This window comes from Phyllobates terribilis, unplaced genomic scaffold (assembly GCF_046119375.1).
Source record: "Phyllobates terribilis strain yellow unplaced genomic scaffold, ASM4611937v1 Scaffold_120__1_contigs__length_5212024, whole genome shotgun sequence".
NCBI lineage: Eukaryota > Metazoa > Chordata > Amphibia > Anura > Dendrobatidae > Phyllobates > Phyllobates terribilis.
Genome location: NW_027362880.1, coordinates 2,342,935 through 2,363,044, shown reverse-complemented (window position 1 = coordinate 2,363,044; position 20,110 = coordinate 2,342,935). Strand labels below are relative to the sequence as shown.

The window sequence follows — 20,110 nt, the reverse complement described above, 5'->3', positions numbered from 1 at the left end:
AGGGGAGCAGGCAGAGGGAAAACCAACTCCAGAGGGATTATTCCAACTGTAAAACCTCAAGACTTATTCCAACTGCAGGACCTCAGGGAGCATTATACTGTGTGGGGGCATCATACATACTGCATAAGGGGCATAATGGGGGCATTACACTGTGGGGGCATCATACATCCTGCATAAGGGGCATAATGGGGGCATTACACTGTGTGGGGGCATCATACATCCTGCATAAGGGGCATAATGGGGGCATTACACTGTGTGGGGGCATCATACATCCTGCATAAGGGACATAATGGGGGCATTACACTGTGGGGGCATCATACATCCTGCATAAGGGGCATAATGGGGGCATTACACTATGTGGGGGCATCATACATCCTGCATAAGGGGCATAATGGGGGCATTACACTGTGTGGGGGCATCATACATCCTGCATAAGGGGCATAATGGGGGCATTACACTGTGGGGGCATCAAGGGGGCATTACACTGTGTGGGGGCATCATACATACTGCATAAGGGGTATAATGGGGGCATTACACTGTGGGGCCAGTAAAGGGGTCCTGTACTATGAGAACAATACGTTTCCTCCCTTCCTGCCTCCATAGTTGGGTCGTATGTATCTATTACAGGAAACAGAACAAAAACCTTATGATTCTTATAAAGGGGCAACACAAGACCCCAAAAGAGTCTTGGTGCTGAAGGGGTTAATGCCCCCTGCGCCCAGTAATGGGGGTCTCCACATACCTCCACCTGCAGAGCCGCCACCACATATATGGCTGCTCTGTGCGCACAGGAGCTGTGATGAGGTCACAGGAGGGGAGGAGTCAGGGGTCACATGATCAGGGGCCTCAGTGGATGCAGGACTCTGCTGTGCTGGTTGTCATGGTGCTGGATGGATACTCCGGACCCCCGGCGTGTTAGGGCCAGACGGGGTCTTTGTCCCTGGAGCTTCTCTGCTCGGTATAATGAGACTCTGATCTTGTTCTTATAAAGAGGGTTGGAGTAAAATAGAAGCTACCTGAATATGAGGACCTTGTCTGATCTCTATGTCCTTGTGTACAGAGCTATGGAGATAGCGCTATTCTCTGTATAATAGATGTGATGTCTCTGGAGCCCTAATATTCCTGTACAGGGGTCTCTGTAGAGATAATCTTACCCCAGCATTATGGATTGGGAGAAAGGAGAAAGCGGATTGGTGACATTTTATTGTAATTTCCCTTTAAAAAAAAACAAAACCTGTAATAAAAAATAACTGATTAAAAAAAGTGGTTCATTTTCCCCCATTTTGTCTGTAGGAGGTAAAGAGCCGAAGCTGAAGATGCTTTATCTCCAGAAGTCTACAAAAGAGGGAGGATTGGCAGCTCCGAATGTCCTTGTCTATTTTGGGATTATGAGTTAGGAAAAGGGGCAGGAGAACATTTTCGATTTTGTTTTGGGGGCAATAGATGTAATATTTGTCCATATAGTGTAAATATATGAATATAGTTAGGTCCAGAAATATTTGGACAGTGACTGAATCTTTGTGATTTCAGCTCTGCAGCCTACTTATTAGGATTTAAAATGAAACAACTGAGATACAATAGAACGGGAGACTTTCAGGTTTAATTAAATCAGTTCAACAAAAATATCCTGTGAAATGTTTAGGAATTGCAACCATTTTTCTACGAACCCTCCTCATTTCAGCAGCTCAAAAGTAATTGGACAAATTAACTTTACCATAAATACAATGTTCATGTTTAATACTTTAAAAGACCCAAGATAAAAACATAGTAAGTAAATACTCTTGCAGTAAATGAACAACAACAGTGAGTGCATGAAAATAATATAAGGTGCTTAGTTAACATAATTTTGATAAAAAAAATGTAAAAGACATCTCACCACGCCTCGGTGACCCTATTCGGGACGGTCCTAACCTCTAATATTAAAACCTTACCATTTGTCAAGTAGAGTGTACGTGGATAAGGACTGAGAAGTACCGAGACCCGGCTAATGGACACCCAGCCATGGGAAACTGCATGAATATATTGTCCAGCTCAAAGAAAAGGCAGGCATGTTTAACACTTTGAAGAGAATCCTTTGCAGCAATGATGGCCTGAAGTCTGGAAGCCATGGATGTCAAAGGCTGGGTTTCCTCCTTTGTGAGGCTGTGCCGGCTTCACTGCAGTTACTTCAGTTATTGCTTGTTTGTGGGTCTTTCTGCCTTATGTTTTGTCTACGGCCTGTGAAATGCAGCTCGATGGGGTTGAGATCTGGTGACTGACCCGACCATTGCAGAATATTCCACTTATTTGCCTTAACCCCTTTACCCCCGAAGGTGGTTTGCACATTAATGACTGGACCAGTTTTTACAATTCTGACCACTGTCACTTTATGAGGTAATTACTCTGGAACGCTTCAACGGATCCCACTGATTCTGAGACTGTTTTTTCGTGACATATTGTACTTTATGATTGTGGAAAAATTTCTTCGATATCACTTGCGTTACTTTGTTAAAAAATCGGAAATTTGGTGAAAATTTAGCAATTTTCAAACTTTGAATTTTCATGCCCTTAAATCAGAGAGATATGTCACACAAAGTGATGAGCGAGTATGTTCGGTTAACCCTTTCGGCGAGTATTCTCGGGTGAGTACTGAGTATTTTCAGTGTACTCGGTGATATATTTGAATCACTCCCGTGTGCATGATTTGCGATTGTTTGACAGCTTTAATACATGTGAGGAATGCGAAAGAAATAAGCATTCCTCACATGTATTAAAGCTGTCAAACAGTTTGATGTAGGTATATTTCCTCTCCCACAATTAATTCAGCTTCACACAGACAGAGGCTGGAGGAGGAGCTGCAAGTGTCAGCAGGGGAGACATGCAGCTCTGCTATATCTAGTTCTTCAATAGCACTGGCACAGTTCACCACCTCAGATGAACCAGCATCAGGCAACTTGCTTAGAGATATGCTGGTGGCAGCAGTTCTATGCAGAAGGACTTTACCACTTTATTATTGACTATTAGTGATGAGCGAGTATGTTCGGTTAACCCTTTCGCCGAGTATGCTCGGCCGAGCACCGAGTATTTATAGAATGCTCGGGCTTTAAGTTTTCGTTGCTCCATGAACATGATTTGCAACTGTTTGACAGATTTAATACATGTGAGGAATGCTGGAAAAACAGGCATTCCTCACATGTATTAAATCTGTCAAACAATCGCAAACCATGTTCACGGAGCGACGAAAACTTACAGCCCGAGCATTCTATAAATACTCGGTGTTCGGCCGAGTATACTCGGCGAAAGGGTTAACCGAACATACTCGCTCATCACTATTGACTATACAAACTGTAACTAAGGAACTAGATAAGAGAGTATCTCACATGGAAAATAAAATGGCAGCCTTTGCGAAATCACACAACAAGCTGATAGCTGCACATAATGAACTCTCAGACGAATTGTAAGCAATACAAACTAAACTAGTGGATTTAGAGGAAACAATGTAAAATTGCGAGGGATACCAGAAGATGTGCCTCCTCAAGAACTGGAGATTCCTTCAAGGTCTGATTTAAAGAAGTGCTGGCTCCAGCTCTAATGGGGTTAATCGACAACTTCCTGTCTCCTGACTTCCTGTGTTCTAATACTATAACATAGTTACATAGTAACATAGTTTGTAAAGCCGAATAAAGACTTGCGTCCATCAAGTTCGACCTGTTAGTTCTGTAATTGCTAAAGTTGATCCAGAGGAGGGCAAAAACCCCAAATGATTTGGCCAATCTTCACCTGAGGAAAAATTCCCTCCCGACTCTGAAACCAGCAGTCAGAATAAATCCCTGTATCAACCTACTATTTTATTTTATTTTTAAATATATGCTGAAATCTGCCTGGTATCTAGAAATGCATCCAGTCCCCGCTTGAACTGGTGTAGTGAATCCGACATTACCGTCTCCTCACTCAGTGAATTCCATATTCTCACTGCTCTTACCGAAAAGAACCCCTTCCTATGCTGGTGCTGAAACCTTTTCTCTTCCAGTCTTAGTGAATGCCCTCTTGTTACCGTAATATTCCTCCTTTTGAACAAATCCCTGGCAAGGTCTCTATACTGTCCCCTAACATATTTGTACACATTTATTATGTCCCCCCTCAACCTTCTCTTTTCCAGGCTGAATAGTCCTAGTTTTGCCAACCTCTCTGGGTATTGCAGTCCCTCCATTCCCTTTATTAATTTTGTTGCCCTCCTTTGTACCTTTTCAAGCTCGTTTATATCCTTTCTATATATTGGGGCCCATAACTGAGCACAGTATTCCAAGTGTGGTCTGACCAGTGCTTTGTACAGTGGAAGAACAATGTTCTCATCCTTTGCAGCTATACCTCTTCTGAGACATCCCATTACCCTGTTTGCCCTTACAGCAGCGGCCTGACTTTGGGCACTCCAATTTAGTTTGCTATCAATCAAGATACCCAAGTCCTTCTCCATCTCTGAATTCCCCAATGATTTCCCATTCAGTGAGTACTGGTGACTTCCATTTTTCCTTCCCATATGTATGACCTTACATTTCTCCTCAATAAACCTCATTTGCCATTTAATGCTTCACCTACCCAGCTTATCCAAATCCCTCTGTAGGTCTGCACTGTCCTCTTTTGTATTAATTGTTTTACATAACTTTGTGTCATCTGCAAATATTGATATTTTACTATTTATCCCGTTGACTATGTCGTTAATAAAGATATTAAATAACATTGGGCCTAGTACAGACCCCTGTGGTACCCCACTAGTGACGCTTACCCAATACCCACTTGCAGACATTTTCCCCCAGCCCCATCATTCTCATTTTGTATACCAACCTATTATGTGGCACGCTATCGAACGCTTTTGAGAAGTCGAGATACACGACATCCACTGGTTCCCCCTGATCTACTCGAGAGCCAACCTCTTCGTAGAAGTCAATCAGGTTTGTTTGGCAGGAGCGATTCCTCATGAATCCATGTTGGTTCGGGATTAAAAGATTATTAGCATCAAGATGCTCCGTAATTGCCTCTTTAATGAAGCTTTCAAAAATTTTGCCCACAACGGATGTCAGACTCACCGGCCGATAGTTTCCGGCGTCACTTTTCGCTCCCTTTTTGAATATTGGCACTACATTCGCCTGTCGCCAATCAAGTGGCACAGACCCAGTCTCAACAGAGTCCTTAAATATAAGATATAACGGTCTGTCTATCACATTACTTAGTTCCCTTAGTACCCGTGGGTGTATGCCATCAGGTCCTGGTGATTTGTTTATTTTAATGTTACTGAGGCGTTTCTGTACCCCAGCGTGGGTTAGATTTGTCATACTTAGTGGAGGATTAAGTTTGTCACTTCTCATTTCTCCTGTTAGTTCGATTTCCTTTGTGAAAGTTGTCGAAAAAAAATTATTTAATAGATTAGCTTTATCCTCATCTTTCTCTATGATTTTGCCTTCCTCACTTTTTATCGGTCCAATATTATCCGATTTAATCCTTTTACTATTTATATACGTAAGGAACAGTTTGGGATTTGATCTACTTTCCCTAGCAATACGTCTCTCTGTTTCCTCCTTCGCTATTTTTATTTGTTTTTTGCAGGTTCTCGTTTTTTACTTGTAACACTTTAGTGCCTCCTTACTGTTTTCCTGTTTTAATCTCTTGAATGCCTCTTTTTCGCTATTTAACGCCCCTTTTAAGTTCTTGTTCAACCATATTGGTTTCCTCTTATTTCTGGCCCTTTTATTCCCATACGGTATATACCTCTCGCACTGAGTATTCAGAATTCTTTTGAAGGTTTCCCATTTACTATTCGAATTCCTTTGATTAAGAACTTTGTCCCAGTCAATAAGTTGAAGGCTTTCTTTCAGCTGATCAAACTTCGCCCTCCTAAAGTTTAATGTTTTTGTTGTTCCCTTATTGATAACCCTACTGAAGGGCATTTTGAAGTCGATAATATTATGGTCGCTATTACCTAGGTGCCCCCCTATCTGTACCTCAGTTATTCTATCAGGCCTATTAGTCAATATTAAGTCCAACACGGCCTTCCCTCTCGTTGGTTCCTGCACTAGTTGGGAGAGATAATTATCCTTAATATTTGTCAAGAACCTTTTTCCTTTCTGAGATCTACAGGTTTCTGTTTCCCAGTCAATATCCGGGTAGTTGAAGTCCCCCATAACAATCACTTCATTATGTTTTGCTACTTTGTCTATTTGTCCTAATAGCAGATTCTCATTCTCCTCTGTTATATTTGGTGGCTTATAGCAGACCCCCAGTAATATTTTATTATTATTTTTTGCCCCGTCTATTTCTACCCACATGGACTCGACCCCCTCTTCTCCCTCTCCTATATCTTCCCTTAGTCTGGGTTTTAGACATGACTTTACATATAAGCAGACTCCTCTGCCTTTCCCCTGTTTCCGGTCCCTTCTAAATAAACTATAATCTAATAAATTTACCGCCCAGTCGTAGCTATCGTCTAGCCAAGTCTCTGTTATACCTACGATGTCATACCTCTCCTCCGATATAAGCGCCCGCAGCTCATCCGCCTTATTGGTCAGGCTTCTTGCGTTGGTCAGCATGCAAGATAAAACTTTGGGGTTATTTAGCATTCTATTCTTCTCTAACGATCTAACTGTACTATCCCCACCCCCCTCTCCACCCTCATTATATTCACTTCTCCCCTTCCCCCTTGCTTGCCTCACATCCCACCTATTTCCTTGGTTTCCCCCCCCCGTCTCTAGTTTAAAAACTCCTCCAACCTATTAGCCATCTTCTTCCCCAGCACCGCTGCACCCTCCCCATTGAGGTGCAGCCCGTCCCTACGGTAGAGCCTGTAGCCGACCGCGAAGTCGGCCCAGTTCTCCATGAACCAAAACCCTTCTGCCTTGCACCAACTCTTTAGCCACTTATTCACCTCCCTAACTTCCCGTTGGCGCTCCTGTGTGGCTCGCGGGATTGGTAGTATTTCTGAGAAAACTACCTTGGAGGTCCTTGCCCTAAGCTTCCTACCTAGGTCCCTGAAATCATTTTTAAGGACCCTCCATCTACCACTCACTTTGTCATTGGTGCCGATGTGGACCATGACCGCTGGGTCTTCTCCAGCCCCACCCAGTAACCTGTCAACCTAATCCGCGATGTGCCGGACTCGAGCGCAAGGGAGGCAGCACACCATTCGGCGATCCCGGTCTTTGTGACAGATTGCCCTGTCTGTCCCCCTAATAATAGAGTCACCCACTACCAGGACCTGTCTTGCCTGCCCTACACTTCCCCCCTCCCCCTCATTACTGGAGCATACACTCCCCCGGCGGTCAGAGGATCTGTCGTGCTCCAATAATGCCGGTTCTGAACCAGCCTTCCTATACTTCTTCCCTCTATCCCTCCTAACTGTTATCCAGCTCCCTGCCTGTTCAGCCTGCACTTCCCCTCTATGCTCCACCCCCAGTATTGACCCATTGAGTGTCTGCTCGGTGAGCAGCAAACTCCGTTCCATGTTGTCGATGCTCCTCAGTACCGCTATCTGAGCACTTAGATCCAGAATTTGGGCTTCCAAGTGCACGATATGCTCACATCTCTCGCAGCAGTATGGATCCTCGAGCGGTTGCTCACGGAATGCATACATTGCGCAAGATGTACACTGCACGGCTCCGGCCAACATGGACGTCATTCTAAATATGGGGATACAGTCAGTATATATATATACAAGTACAAAACACAATTCTTTATATATAGGTGTATGGACGGGGATCAATTAGGGATGTGCAAGTGTATCAATTAGATATCGGCGGGGGATCAGTTAAGTATGGACGGGGGATCAATAAAGTATCAAGTATGGATGGGGAAATCAGCTAAGTAGGTCAGGTGGATTAATTAAGTAAAAAGTAAAGTAAAGAAAGAATGAAATACAGTCAGCAATTCAGTCCTAAGTCCTCCCTTCCAAACTCCCTGAATCCAAAGTCACTGAAAAACAGGTCACACACTTACTTTCGTTCGCACTTACGCTCCGGACACAAAACTAAGAGATTTAAAGAGTTTTTTTTTTTTCCTTTTCCAGCAATGTACCCTTCACCTCAATGCACTTCCAAAGGACTTGATGCCCAACCAGCTGCCCCTTATAAACCCTTAATTATGACCCCTTCCCCTTAATTAACCCCTTGTGAGTAAATCTACACCTCAGGATTTTAGTGCAATGTAGTTAACCCTTAAATACACAGGTAGTAAACTAAGAAACTAAAACTGTAGTGAGAAAATAGATTTTAAAAAGCCCAATAAATCTAAACAGGTAGAAAAGCACTCAGCAGGTCACAATGCAGCACTCACCGCAATTCACACAGGTATTTTCTGCAGGATTCCCAATACCTCTTCACTGAAAAACAAGTCACACACTTACTTTCGTTCGCACTTACGCTCCGGACACACGCAGCTCGTTCACACTCGCAAACTAAGAGATTTAAAGAGTTTTTTTTTTTTTTTTTTTTTTTCCTTTTCCAGCAATGTACCCTTCACCTCAGTGCACTTCCAAAGGTTCCATCATGCATTGCACTGGCCTGTAAGCCAGCACCTAGCACACCCACCCTCCTCACCCTCCTCTATCTTCAATCTGTAGCATCTTATTGTGACACAAGCAACTATGGCTGAGGAGACATCACATCAGTGTCACAAGCTCCAGCACCAAGGACGGCACAGCCATGGTAATAAAGCTTTTATCTTTTGCTCTTTGTGATATATTTCATAGTATATATAGATTAGTATAGATATGTGATATAGAGAGATCTCACTGTACATATGTCTCATATAAGTAAATGCACACTACACGTGTAGGTATATATGTCAATCTACATATACTTGTATGCATATTATATGTGTGTGTATTTTACACCATAAGGGCTCATAAACAGGAGAGACCCCTGTTTCAGAAACGGTATATGGGCCCTTTGCAGTACAAGGGTATGTGCACCCTATCAGTATTCGCTGTGTGCAATCCGCAGCAGCCAGATGTTACAGCATAGTGGATGGGATTTCAAGAAATCTTATGCCCACTATGCGTCTCTGTGCACATGCGGATCACCCGCGGACACGGACATACTGTCACGCTGTCTCTGTATACTGGAGGTAGGGGGCCTAAGCTGACCCTAAGCTGGGGCCCTGACTAGTCCCTCAACCTGGAGGTACTGTTAAAGGTACAGAGGTCCAGGCCGCCAGCGTAACCCCTACCTCCTGAGGATCCCTGCACCTAAGAAATCTAGTCCTGAGAAGGACCCCGATCACAACAAAAGGGGACAAGTAATAATATGCCCACACACAGTACTTAGACGAACAAGACAGTACAAGGGAAAAACCAAAACCACCTTGCATACAACAACTACACAACTACAACAGAGGGAACACCAACGGGAAAGGAGATAAATGATAAAGCGAGGAAGGGAAAAAACACTCCAAATACACTTATCTCAGAAACTCCAAACACCACGATCCGCTCTGTTAGTCTGAATGAAATGCTTTCACCAACACTTCCCAAACAGACCAGCAGGCATTTGAAGGAGTCTCACTACAGCAGTATTGATTGCAGCTGGGCGAGGCTGGACCTCGTCTAGCACAGAGAGAGAGAGAATTAACTCCCTCACTGCCGAAAAACACAAAGCACCAACAAGTCAGCTGCGATAAGTCAGGCTGTGTACTCGTGACGATCTTCGTGGCGACACACCCGTGACAGTACCCCCCCTTCTACGAGGGGCCTCCGGACCCTCAGGGCCAGGTTTATCCGGGTGAGTCGTGTGGAAGGCCCGAACTAATCGGTCTGCGTTAATATCCGACGCAGGAACCCACATCCTCTCCTCAGGACCATACCCTTTCCAATGAACCAGGTACTGAAGGGACCGGCGATTAAAGCGTGAATCGATGACCCTCGATACCTGGAACTCCAAGTTACCATTGACCACCACTGGAGGGGGAGGTAAAGGTGACGGTACCACCGGCGCCACATACCTCTTAAGCAACGATCTGTGGAACACGTTGTGAATTTTAAACGTAGGGGGGAGGTCAAGACGGAATGCCACCGGATTAATAATAGAACTGATTCTGTACGGCCCGATGAACCTGGGACCCAGTTTCCAGGAGGGAACCTTAAGTTTAATATTCCTGGTAGACAACCATACCCGATCGTTCACACTTAGGTCCGGACCAGACACTCTCCTCCTATCAGCCATACGTTTGTATCGGTTCCCCATAGTATTCAGAGAGCACCCCTCTCCATACTGAAGCGAGTGATGAGGAAAATCGTTCCTCCTCAGGAACCCCCGAAGAGCCCCCCCTACTGAAAGTACAAAACTGGGGGTGAAAACCATATGCCCCAAAAAACGGGGACTTACCAGTGGACTCGCTCCGCCTATTATTAAGAGCAAACTCTGCCAGAGGTAAGAAAGAAGCCCAGTCCTCCTGGTTCTCTGACACAAAACACCGGAGATATGTCTCCAAGCTCTGGTTCATACGTTCCGTCTGACCATTGGTCTGAGGATGAAAAGCCGATGAGAATGACAAATGCATCCCCCGCCGTGCACAAAACGCCTTCCAGAACTTGGACACAAACTGAGACCCCCGATCAGACACCACCTCGGAGGGTACCCCGTGAAGCCTCACAATCTCCCCAATGAACACCTGCGCAAGAGTTTTAGCATTAGGGAGAGCCGGAAGAGCGATAAAATGTGCCATCTTGCTGAACCTGTCCACTACAACGAGTATGACCGTTTTACCCGAAGACGGAGGGAGGTCCGTAATAAAGTCCATAGACAGATGAGTCCAAGGACGCTCCGGGATCTTCAAAGGTAAGAGGGCCCCAGACGGACGGGTATGTGAGGTCTTAGAGCGCGCACAAACCCCACAGGACGCGACAAAAGTTACCACCTCCTTATGTAAGTTAGGCCACCAAAACCAACGCGAGAGGAGATCCACAGTTGCTTTACTCCCCGGGTGTCCTGCAAAAACTGAGTTATGGTGTGCCTCGATCACCTTTTGTCGCAACTGATCTGGAACAAACAGTCTCCCCGGAGGTCCAACAGGGGCGTCCCCCTGAGCCTCCAATACCTCCTCCTCCAGCTCAGAGCATACTGCCGAAACCACCACCCCCTCCTGAAGGATAGGAATCGGGTCGTCCGTATTCCCGGCCCCAGGGAAACTACGAGATAAGGCATCCGCCTTTACATTTTTTGACCCAGGACGATATGTAACGACAAAATTAAACCTGGTAAAAAACAATGACCACCTAGCTTGTCTGGGATTCAGACGTTTCGCGGACTCCAGATATAGCAGGTTCTTGTGATCGGTGATGACGGTGACCGGATGGACTGCCCCCTCCAAAAAATGGCGCCACTCCTCAAAAGCTAACTTAATGGCCAAGAGTTCCCTATTGCCGACATCGTAATTCCTCTCAGCGGATGACAATTTTTTAGAGAAAAAGGCGCACGGATGCCACTTACCAGGGGACGAACCCTGTGACAATACTGCTCCCACCCCTACCTCGGAAGTGTCTACCTCTACAATGAATGGCTGTGACGCATCAGGTTGAATGAGTATGGGTGCCGAGGCAAAACATTTTTTCAAGGAGGAGAATGCTTGACAAGCCTTGTCAGACCACCTAGAAAAATCCGTCCCCTTTTTAGTCATGTCTGTGAGAGGCTTAACCATGGACGAGAAATTACGAATGAACTTCCGGTAATAATTAGCAAACCCCAGGAAACGTTGTAGTGCCTTAAGATTCTCTGGCCGATCCCACTCAAGAACTGCCCGCACTTTCCCAGGGTCCATACGAAAACCGGACGCTGAAACCAGGAAGCCTAAAAACTGGAGTTCCTGTACGGCGAACACACACTTTTCCCATTTGGCATACAGTTTATTATCCCGCAAGATCTGTAACACCTGCCTAACGTGCTCCTGATGAGACACCAGATCCGGCGAGTAAATTAAGATATCATCCAGATATATGACAACAAACTGTCCCACCAGGCGGCGAAAAATGTCATTAACAAAGTGTTGGAACACCGCCGGGGCATTAGTCAGACCGAATGGCATGACAAGGTTCTCATAATCCCCCTCCGGAGTGTTAAACGCCGTCTTCCACTCATCCCCCTCCTTCATCCTAATCAGATTGTACGCCCCCCTGAGATCCAACTTAGAGAACCATTTGGCGCCCACGATCTGATTAAAGAGATCGGGAATAAGTGGGAGCGGATACGGATCTCGGACCGTAATCCGATTAAGTTCACGGAAATCCAGGCAAGGGCGTAGGCCTCCATCTTTCTTCTTAACAAAGAAGAACCCCGCAGCCACCGGTGAAGATGAAGGTCTAATATGCCCCTTAGCCAGACTTTCTGAAATATAATCCTTCATGGCCTGCCTCTCAGGACCAGAAAGGTTATACAACCTAGCTTTAGGTAACTTGGCCTCAGGGAGCAGTTTTACAGAACAGTCATACTCGCGATGAGGAGGTAGTTCCTGACACCCTTTCTCCGAGAATACATCCTCAAAGTCCGCCAGAAATGGAGGTAAGACCCAAGGAGTAACCGCACCGATGACCGTGTTCATGCAGTTTTTATTACAGAATTTACTCCATTGGCTTATCTCTCTGGTTTGCCAATTAATAACCGGGTTATGCTTAGCTAACCAAGGAAGGCCCAACACTATAGGAGTGGGAAGACCCTCCAACACGTAGCAAGACAACAGTTCTTTATGTATCGCCCCCACTTGAAGTTTTACGTCATGCACAGCTTGCAAAAAACTTCCCTGACCGAGAGGCCTGGCATCGATCGAGAATATGGGGATGGGTTTAGCCAACTCACTCAATCGCATACCTTGAACCCAGGCAAACCGAGCATCAACCAGATTAGCCCCGGCCCCACTATCCAGAAGAACAGATATCCTCTCAGTTCTCGTACCCACCACCACCTCCGCCGGTACGAGAAACTGAGACGAACCTAGGGACGAAATACCTACTCCCAGATTGCCGTCCACCACACAACCTGGGATCAACAGTTTTCCGACGACTCTTCACTCTGCAAGGGACGGGATGGACACCCCCCAATAAAATGTCCCTTTCTCCCGCAGAAGAAACACCTTCCTGTCTTATGGCGCACCACCGGTCCCCTCCCCCGAAATGATGTCCCTCCTAATTGCATAGGCTCCTCTGGACTGACCAGGGGAACCACCATATGAGGGGACCTTGTAGGAGGTGGAGTCATCACAGGGGGTAGAGTTATCCCGCACCTCTCCCGAAGCCGTCTGTCAACGCGAATAGCAAGGGCCATAGCGGCTTCCAGTGACGCGGGAGAGTCATACTGTGCCAACACATCCTGTAATTTGTCGGATAAACCATGACAAAACTGGCTCCTAAGAGCCGGGTCATTCCACTGGGTGTCCGTGGCCCACCTACGGAACTCCGAACAGAATTCCTCCGCCGGACGATCTCCCTGCTGGATCCTACGTAACTTAGACTCAGCAAGGGAGATCCGATCTGGGTCATCATATACGAGTCCCAGAGCAGCGAAAAACCTATCCACTGACTGGAGAGCCGGGGAGCCCGGGGGAAGAGAGAACGCCCAAGATTGTGGGTCCCCTTGTAGGAGCGAGATGACAATTCCCACCCTTTGTTCTTCACTCCCCGATGACCGAGGCCACAGCCGAAAGTACAACTTGCATGCCTCCCGGAAAACAAAAAACTTGTCCCGCCCCCCAGTGAACCTGTCAGGGAGAGCTACTTTAGGTTCTGGTCCGGCTTGCTCCTGAGGATGCAAAACCTTGGACCTAACGTCCGCCAGCTCCATGGACAAACTCTGCAACTGCCGAGCTAGACCGGCTACTGGATCCATGGTAGCTGGAGAAAAACTAAGTGGGTCGGTGAAAATGTCACGCTGTCTCTGTATACTGGAGGTAGGGGGCCTAAGCTGACCCTAAGCTGGGGCCCTGACTAGTCCCTCAACCTGGAGGTACTGTTAAAGGTACAGAGGTCCAGGCCGCCAGCGTAACCCCTACCTCCTGAGGATCCCTGCACCTAAGAAATCTAGTCCTGAGAAGGACCCCGATCACAACAAAAGGGGACAAGTAATAATATGCCCACACACAGTACTTAGACGAACGAGACAGTACAAGGGAAAAACCAAAACCACCTTGCATACAACAACTACACAACTACAACAGAGGGAACACCAACGGGAAAGGAGATAAATGATAAAGCGAGGAAGGGAAAAAACACTCTAAATACACTTATCTCAGAAACTCCAAACACCACGATCCGCTCTGTTAGTCTGAATGAAATGCTTTCACCGACACTTCCCAAACAGACCAGCAGGCATTTGAAGGAGTCTCACTACAGCAGTATTGATTGCAGCTGGGCGAGGCTGGACCTCGTCTAGCACAGAGAGAGAGAGAGAATTAACTCCCTCACTGCCGAAAAACACAAAGCACCAACAAGTCAGCTGCGAGAAGTCAGGCTGTGTACTCGTGACGATCTTCGTGGCGACACACCCGTGACACATACGGCGTGTCTTTCCAGACCGCTGCATAACAATTTCTCTTGCGGAGCCGCTGGTCTATCACTACAATGTATTGGATGCAGTGAATCCGCATGGTTCAATGAACACAATGAACATAAAGTATACTGCGTTCAAATCACTGACAGTAAAGATGGTGTGCACATACCCTTACAGCTCATCATAATGCACAATTCCACCTTCTCTGGAGGTAGAAATGACCCCCCCCCCCCTTGCCACTTGGCTGCACAGATTGCACCAGTGTTATGTCGACCCTGATATACATACACAAATATATATATTTTTATGTGTATGTATGTAAGTAAAAAAATTGTTATTCATATACATATATTATACACTTGAATATTTTGATGCAGAGTCACATATGTTTATATATATATATATATATATATATATATTATACAGTACAGACCAAAAGTTTGGACACACCTTCTCATTTAAAGATTTTTCTGTATTTTCATGACTATGAAAATTGTACATTCACACTGAAGGCATCAAAACTATGAATTAACACATGTGGAATTATATACTTAACAAAAAAGTGTGAAACAACTGAAAATATGTCTTATATTCTAGGTTCTTCAAAGTAGCCACCTTTTGCTTTGATGACTGCTTTGCACACTCTTGGCATTCTCTTGATGAGCTTCAAGAGGTAGTCACCGGAAATGGTTTTCACTTCACAGGTGTGCCCTGTAAGGTTTAATAAGTGGGATTTCTTGCCTTATAAATGGGGTTGGGACCATCAGTTGTGTTGTGCAGAAGTCTGGTGGATACACAGCTGATAGTCCTACTGAATAGACTGTTAGAATTTGTATTATGGCAAGAAAAAAGCAGCTAAGTAAAGAAAAACGAGTGGCCATCATTACTTTAAGAAATGAAGGTCAGTCAGTCCGAAAAATTGGGAAAAATTTGAAAGTGTCCCCAAGTGCAGTTGCAAAAACCAGATGGTGTTACTGTGCATCGGTTTAGCTGGAGGGAAGCACCCCAATTCTGGCCATTATGTAACGGGACCCGTGCTACATGAAATTATGTAACTTCCTGCATGAGTATTTATCCATCTTTCGCTGGATCTTTTATGCCGAAGGGGGGACTTGGCCACACACGCCCCTGTGATGACCTCACATGGGCTTGGCTCTAGCCTTCATGGTTTTATTAAAATATCTTATTTCTGCGATAACTCCTCGCTGGTTGATTGCAGAAGTTAGCAAGTGATGCCATATTTTTTATTACGAATTTACCTTTCTTTAGAGACTACACATGGCATATCTGTGACTGTTATTTTTGTACTTTTGCATTATAGCTCAGATACTGAAACATATGCGTATTGTTCCTTAGCTAACCCCACTGCTAAAAATGTGTCCCATTGCAATCGGTATTATAGAAACCCCAATATTCCATATTTCATGTCGGTGCCGGCTGCAGATTTCTGTTGAGCAAAAAGACTTTCAAAATGAGGGTGACCCTGCTATTGTGTGAAGTGTGAAAGAATTCCTTTGAAACTCAAAGGAGCTGTATCCTCCTCACCAAGGTGTCTATTCATCAACTCTGTCTTTCCATTTGATGTGCTAATTAGCCTGGACACTTGGTGGCTTCTGCTATTTGCATATGAGCAACTGGTTATAACTCTTTTGACAAATAGTATAGTGGAGGGAGGAGAGAGAAATTTTCTATGACAATATATATAAAACTATATATGAACTTTGAAGGGTTTGTCCACTATTTTAACAGCCACTTCTTAGTCTGTATGTTTACTCAATTCCAGTGCCTGCACGTTCCAATGGTGTCGGCACTGTGTCTCTCCCAGCGATTGCGTCACAGTGTGACCTCACTGGAACCCTGTGGTCAATCAGTGGTCGCTTCACTTTTCCCACCTTCTGACCAACCACTTCTATCTGTAGAACGTGAGCGCTGATGCTGCTTTTTCTCTTCCTCTAGATGTAAGCGATTTTTACTAAGGCGAAGACAGTGAAGCAGCCACTGACCGGCCACAAGGTTCACATAATGTTACACTGTGACAAAATCACTGGTAGACACAGAGTGCCAACACCATTGGAAGTATTCAAATCACATACTTGCACTCACATGATGCTCGCTCCCTGTGTGTGTGTGATATGAGGAATCACAAGTCTCCATTCACCCCGAGTGACTACAGACTTGTAGTCTAATGATGGACAACCCCTTCAAATTAGTCTGTTAGCAGGGTGGCTAGGCATGAGATGATGGATGGCAACTCGTTCTCATGCACCCTGATGCACAGACTGCTGTCATGGGTATAACGCTGGTTACATAGTGAATGGAACATACTCTGTGCATCTTATAGACCACAAACAGTTTATGTATCATATATCAAAGGGATTGTTCAGTACTTGTGCATTACTTTATATTTATGGCCTCTCCTTCAGATAGGTCATCACTGGGGTGGCGATACGACATCCAGCACCCTCACCAATCAGCTGTTATTGGCACCAACAGCGGAGAGATCTGCTCAGTAGCGGAGCTACCTCACTCCCACTGTACGGCAGCCACAGTGTGGTGCTACAGATCTAACCTTGTTCATTTCCATTAGGGCAGATGTGCATTACCCGGCCATGTCCACCAGGTAGTTGACGTTGCTGTTGACGTCTGGCCGCTGATGCCAATAACTGCTGATTTTATATTTATCACCTATCCTTAGGCTAAGCCATCAATGTAAATTACTGGACAATCCCATTAAATACAGTATACTGTAAATGCAATATGCATAGTGCTAATATTAATGTCTAATATTATTGTTGGTTTTTTTTAACACTAAAATAATTTACTTTTACATGTTGTGTTTACCAATAGAACTTTTGCTGCTGAACTAATTGATTATGAATCAGAGTCAGACATTGATCCAGCTTCCGAGGAAACAATTTGTTAAGTATAATTCTACATTTTCATTCTAAGGTCTATTTAGTTGCATTATTATTATGCTAATTATGTATTTTATTTTTGCAGGAAGAAACAGAGGATGATGGTGATGATGATCATGAAGTCAGACCAACTTCAACTCACCCCCCTCAAGGCTCTAACTCTGTAGGTATATTAGTTAGCACATAACCTTGGGATTACATTGATTTCTAATTGTTCATTGATAAAGTAATTGATTAGATCACAGTTCGGGGTCTCCTGGAGCAAAGTCTATGGTGCTGACGCCGCTGCTCCATCACAGTTTAGTGCTGCCGGATGCTGCAAATCTTCTCATGTTATATTTTTATTACGTTTTTCAGCAGTACCGAGCTCCAGCTAATAACGTTTGGTGTACTGGTGTGGCAACGGTGTTCTGCATTGTACACTTTTACTTCTAAAGTATAAAGTTGAAATAAATAGTTTATCTTGGCTGCTACATTCCACCGCAATCTAATATGTATTGATGACCTATCTTAAAAAACAAAACCTCTATCAAAGGGTATAAACATATACTGTGTGTAATTTTTTTTAATCCATTCATGTTTTTAACTTATAATGTTAACCAAAATTAAGAAAACATTTTTGAAGTGCAGCTCACCAGTCTGTACCATAAGAGGAGTTATTTGTTCTTTTTAAGGGATGGCAAGCCTTGCTAGACGGACTGCAGAGTCGTGTTGATGCAGAAAACTGACTTAACCCATGGTGTTTCCAAAATGATCCACAGTGAGGAACGTCCAACTCAAACACCAGATCCACATGGAAGATTGTTGAGCACAGATAATGCTCTGCAATGCCAACAGTAGAAGAAGGCGTCTGCAGCCTTGAGTATCAATCTATGTCACATATTTTAGAAACTCACTAATGTGTGACGGACGATCCGCAGCTCAACACAGAGATTCTGTCAAGAGACTTTCAAATACGGATTATTCAGTCTGTCCGTCAACTGACAGAAAGACAATGTAATCGACATGAGAATTCATAAGTAATAATCATTAAAATGTTCTCTAAATATCAAAGGCCAGTTTATCACATACATAAAGCAAACACTGTGCTCTCGTTTGAATACTTGTCCCAACCACTATACATCCTGCCCCGACCACTATACATCCTGCTCCGGCCGCTATAAACCTTGCCCCGGCCGCTATAAACCTTGCCCCGGCCGCTATAAATCCTTGTCCGGCCGCAATACATCCTTGTCCGGCCGCAATACATCCTTGTCCGGCTGCTATACATCCTTGTCCGGCCGCAATACATCCTTGTCCGGCCGCAATACATCCTTGTCCGGCCGCAATACATCCTTGTCCGGCCGCAATACATCCTGCCCCGACCACTATACACCCTGCCTCCCAACGACTATACTCCCTGCCCCCCGACCACTATACACCCTGCCCCCTGACCACTATACATTCTGCCTCGGCCACTATACATTCTGCCTCGGCCACTATACATCCTGCCCCGGACACTATTGTCACGGACGTGGTTTGTGGAACCACTGTGCCACGGACTGCGGAGAGCCTGGAGGGGCGTGACTAAGTGAGCACCGGACTGTTCACTAGAGCCTCTGATGGTGATGTTAGACTTGGCTCCTGATGAACGCCAGATGCCACTTCAGGACAGACCAACAGACGCGCAGCACCTAGACCCAGTAGGACAGACTGGATGGAGCAGCAGGCTGGGTTTGCACCAGAGTGCAGGGGGCAGGATTTGCACCAGAGTGAAGCAGACAGGATTTGCACCAGAGTGCAGCAGGCAGGACTGGTATGCAACCTTAACAACTTAGACTGTGAAACAGGAAGGTTGCTCAGGCATCTCCCTAGTGAGGGGGAAGCAATATATATGTAATGTCCCACAGCCATTGACTGGGGACGTAATAGCAAGTGCATGTGCTGGCCCTGTAAGAGGGCGGGAGCACATGCGCACATGCCCTAAGCACATGACTGGAAGCCTTGCTGGAAGCAGACGCAGCACGGGGGAGGGATGCATCAACCGCAGCGCTGGTGAGTGAAGTGACATGCCGGAGACCCTGTGTGTCAGAGCAGGAATCCGGCATGGTGCTAACAGTACCCCCCCTTTTATGCCCCCTCCTCTTCAAGCCATCAAGGAAGTTCTGGAGGAGAATCGGAGCGTGAATGTTCTCCTTAGGCTCCCAGGACCTCTCTTCGGGACCAAATCCCTTGCAGTCAACCAGGAAGAAAGTCTTGCCTCTCACCTTCTTCATGGCCAACATGTTCTCCACCTCAAAAACATCATCCGAGGCAGTTGGCGCGGGCGTGGTACTGGGATCCTTGAAGAAGGGGCTCAGGATGACCGGCTTCAGTAGAGATACATGGAAACAATTTGGAATCTGTAATGAAGGAGGCAACTTCAGTTTATAGGAGACCTTTTTGATCCACTTCAGCACTTTGAAAGACTCGATAAAACGAGGACCCAACTTGTAAGAGGGAGCCTTCAGCTGGACGTACCTGGACAAGAGCCATACCTTGTTGCCAGGGCAGAAGCACGGAGGGTCCAGGCGCCTTTTGTCTGCATGTCTCTTTATACGGGTGGAGGATGCTTCTAGAGTGGCTTTGGTGTTCTCCCATAACTTTACAAAATCCTTGGAGAGGACATCTGCTGCGGGAACATCAGAAGGAACCGTCACCGGGAGGTCGAACCTCGGGTTG

The 20,110-nt window shown here is 45.5% G+C and overlaps 1 protein-coding gene across 1 annotated transcript in view; it reads right to left on the bottom strand.

Annotated features, from left to right (window-relative positions):
- Positions 1-20,110, bottom strand: part of LOC141201613 (uncharacterized) — a 126,331-nt gene that overhangs the window by 63,006 nt on the left and 43,215 nt on the right. The window contains exon 12 of the mRNA XM_073663616.1: positions 19,657-20,060. Within this exon, the coding sequence (XP_073519717.1) occupies positions 19,657-20,060 (404 nt within the window). The remainder of the gene's footprint in view (positions 1-19,656; positions 20,061-20,110) is intronic.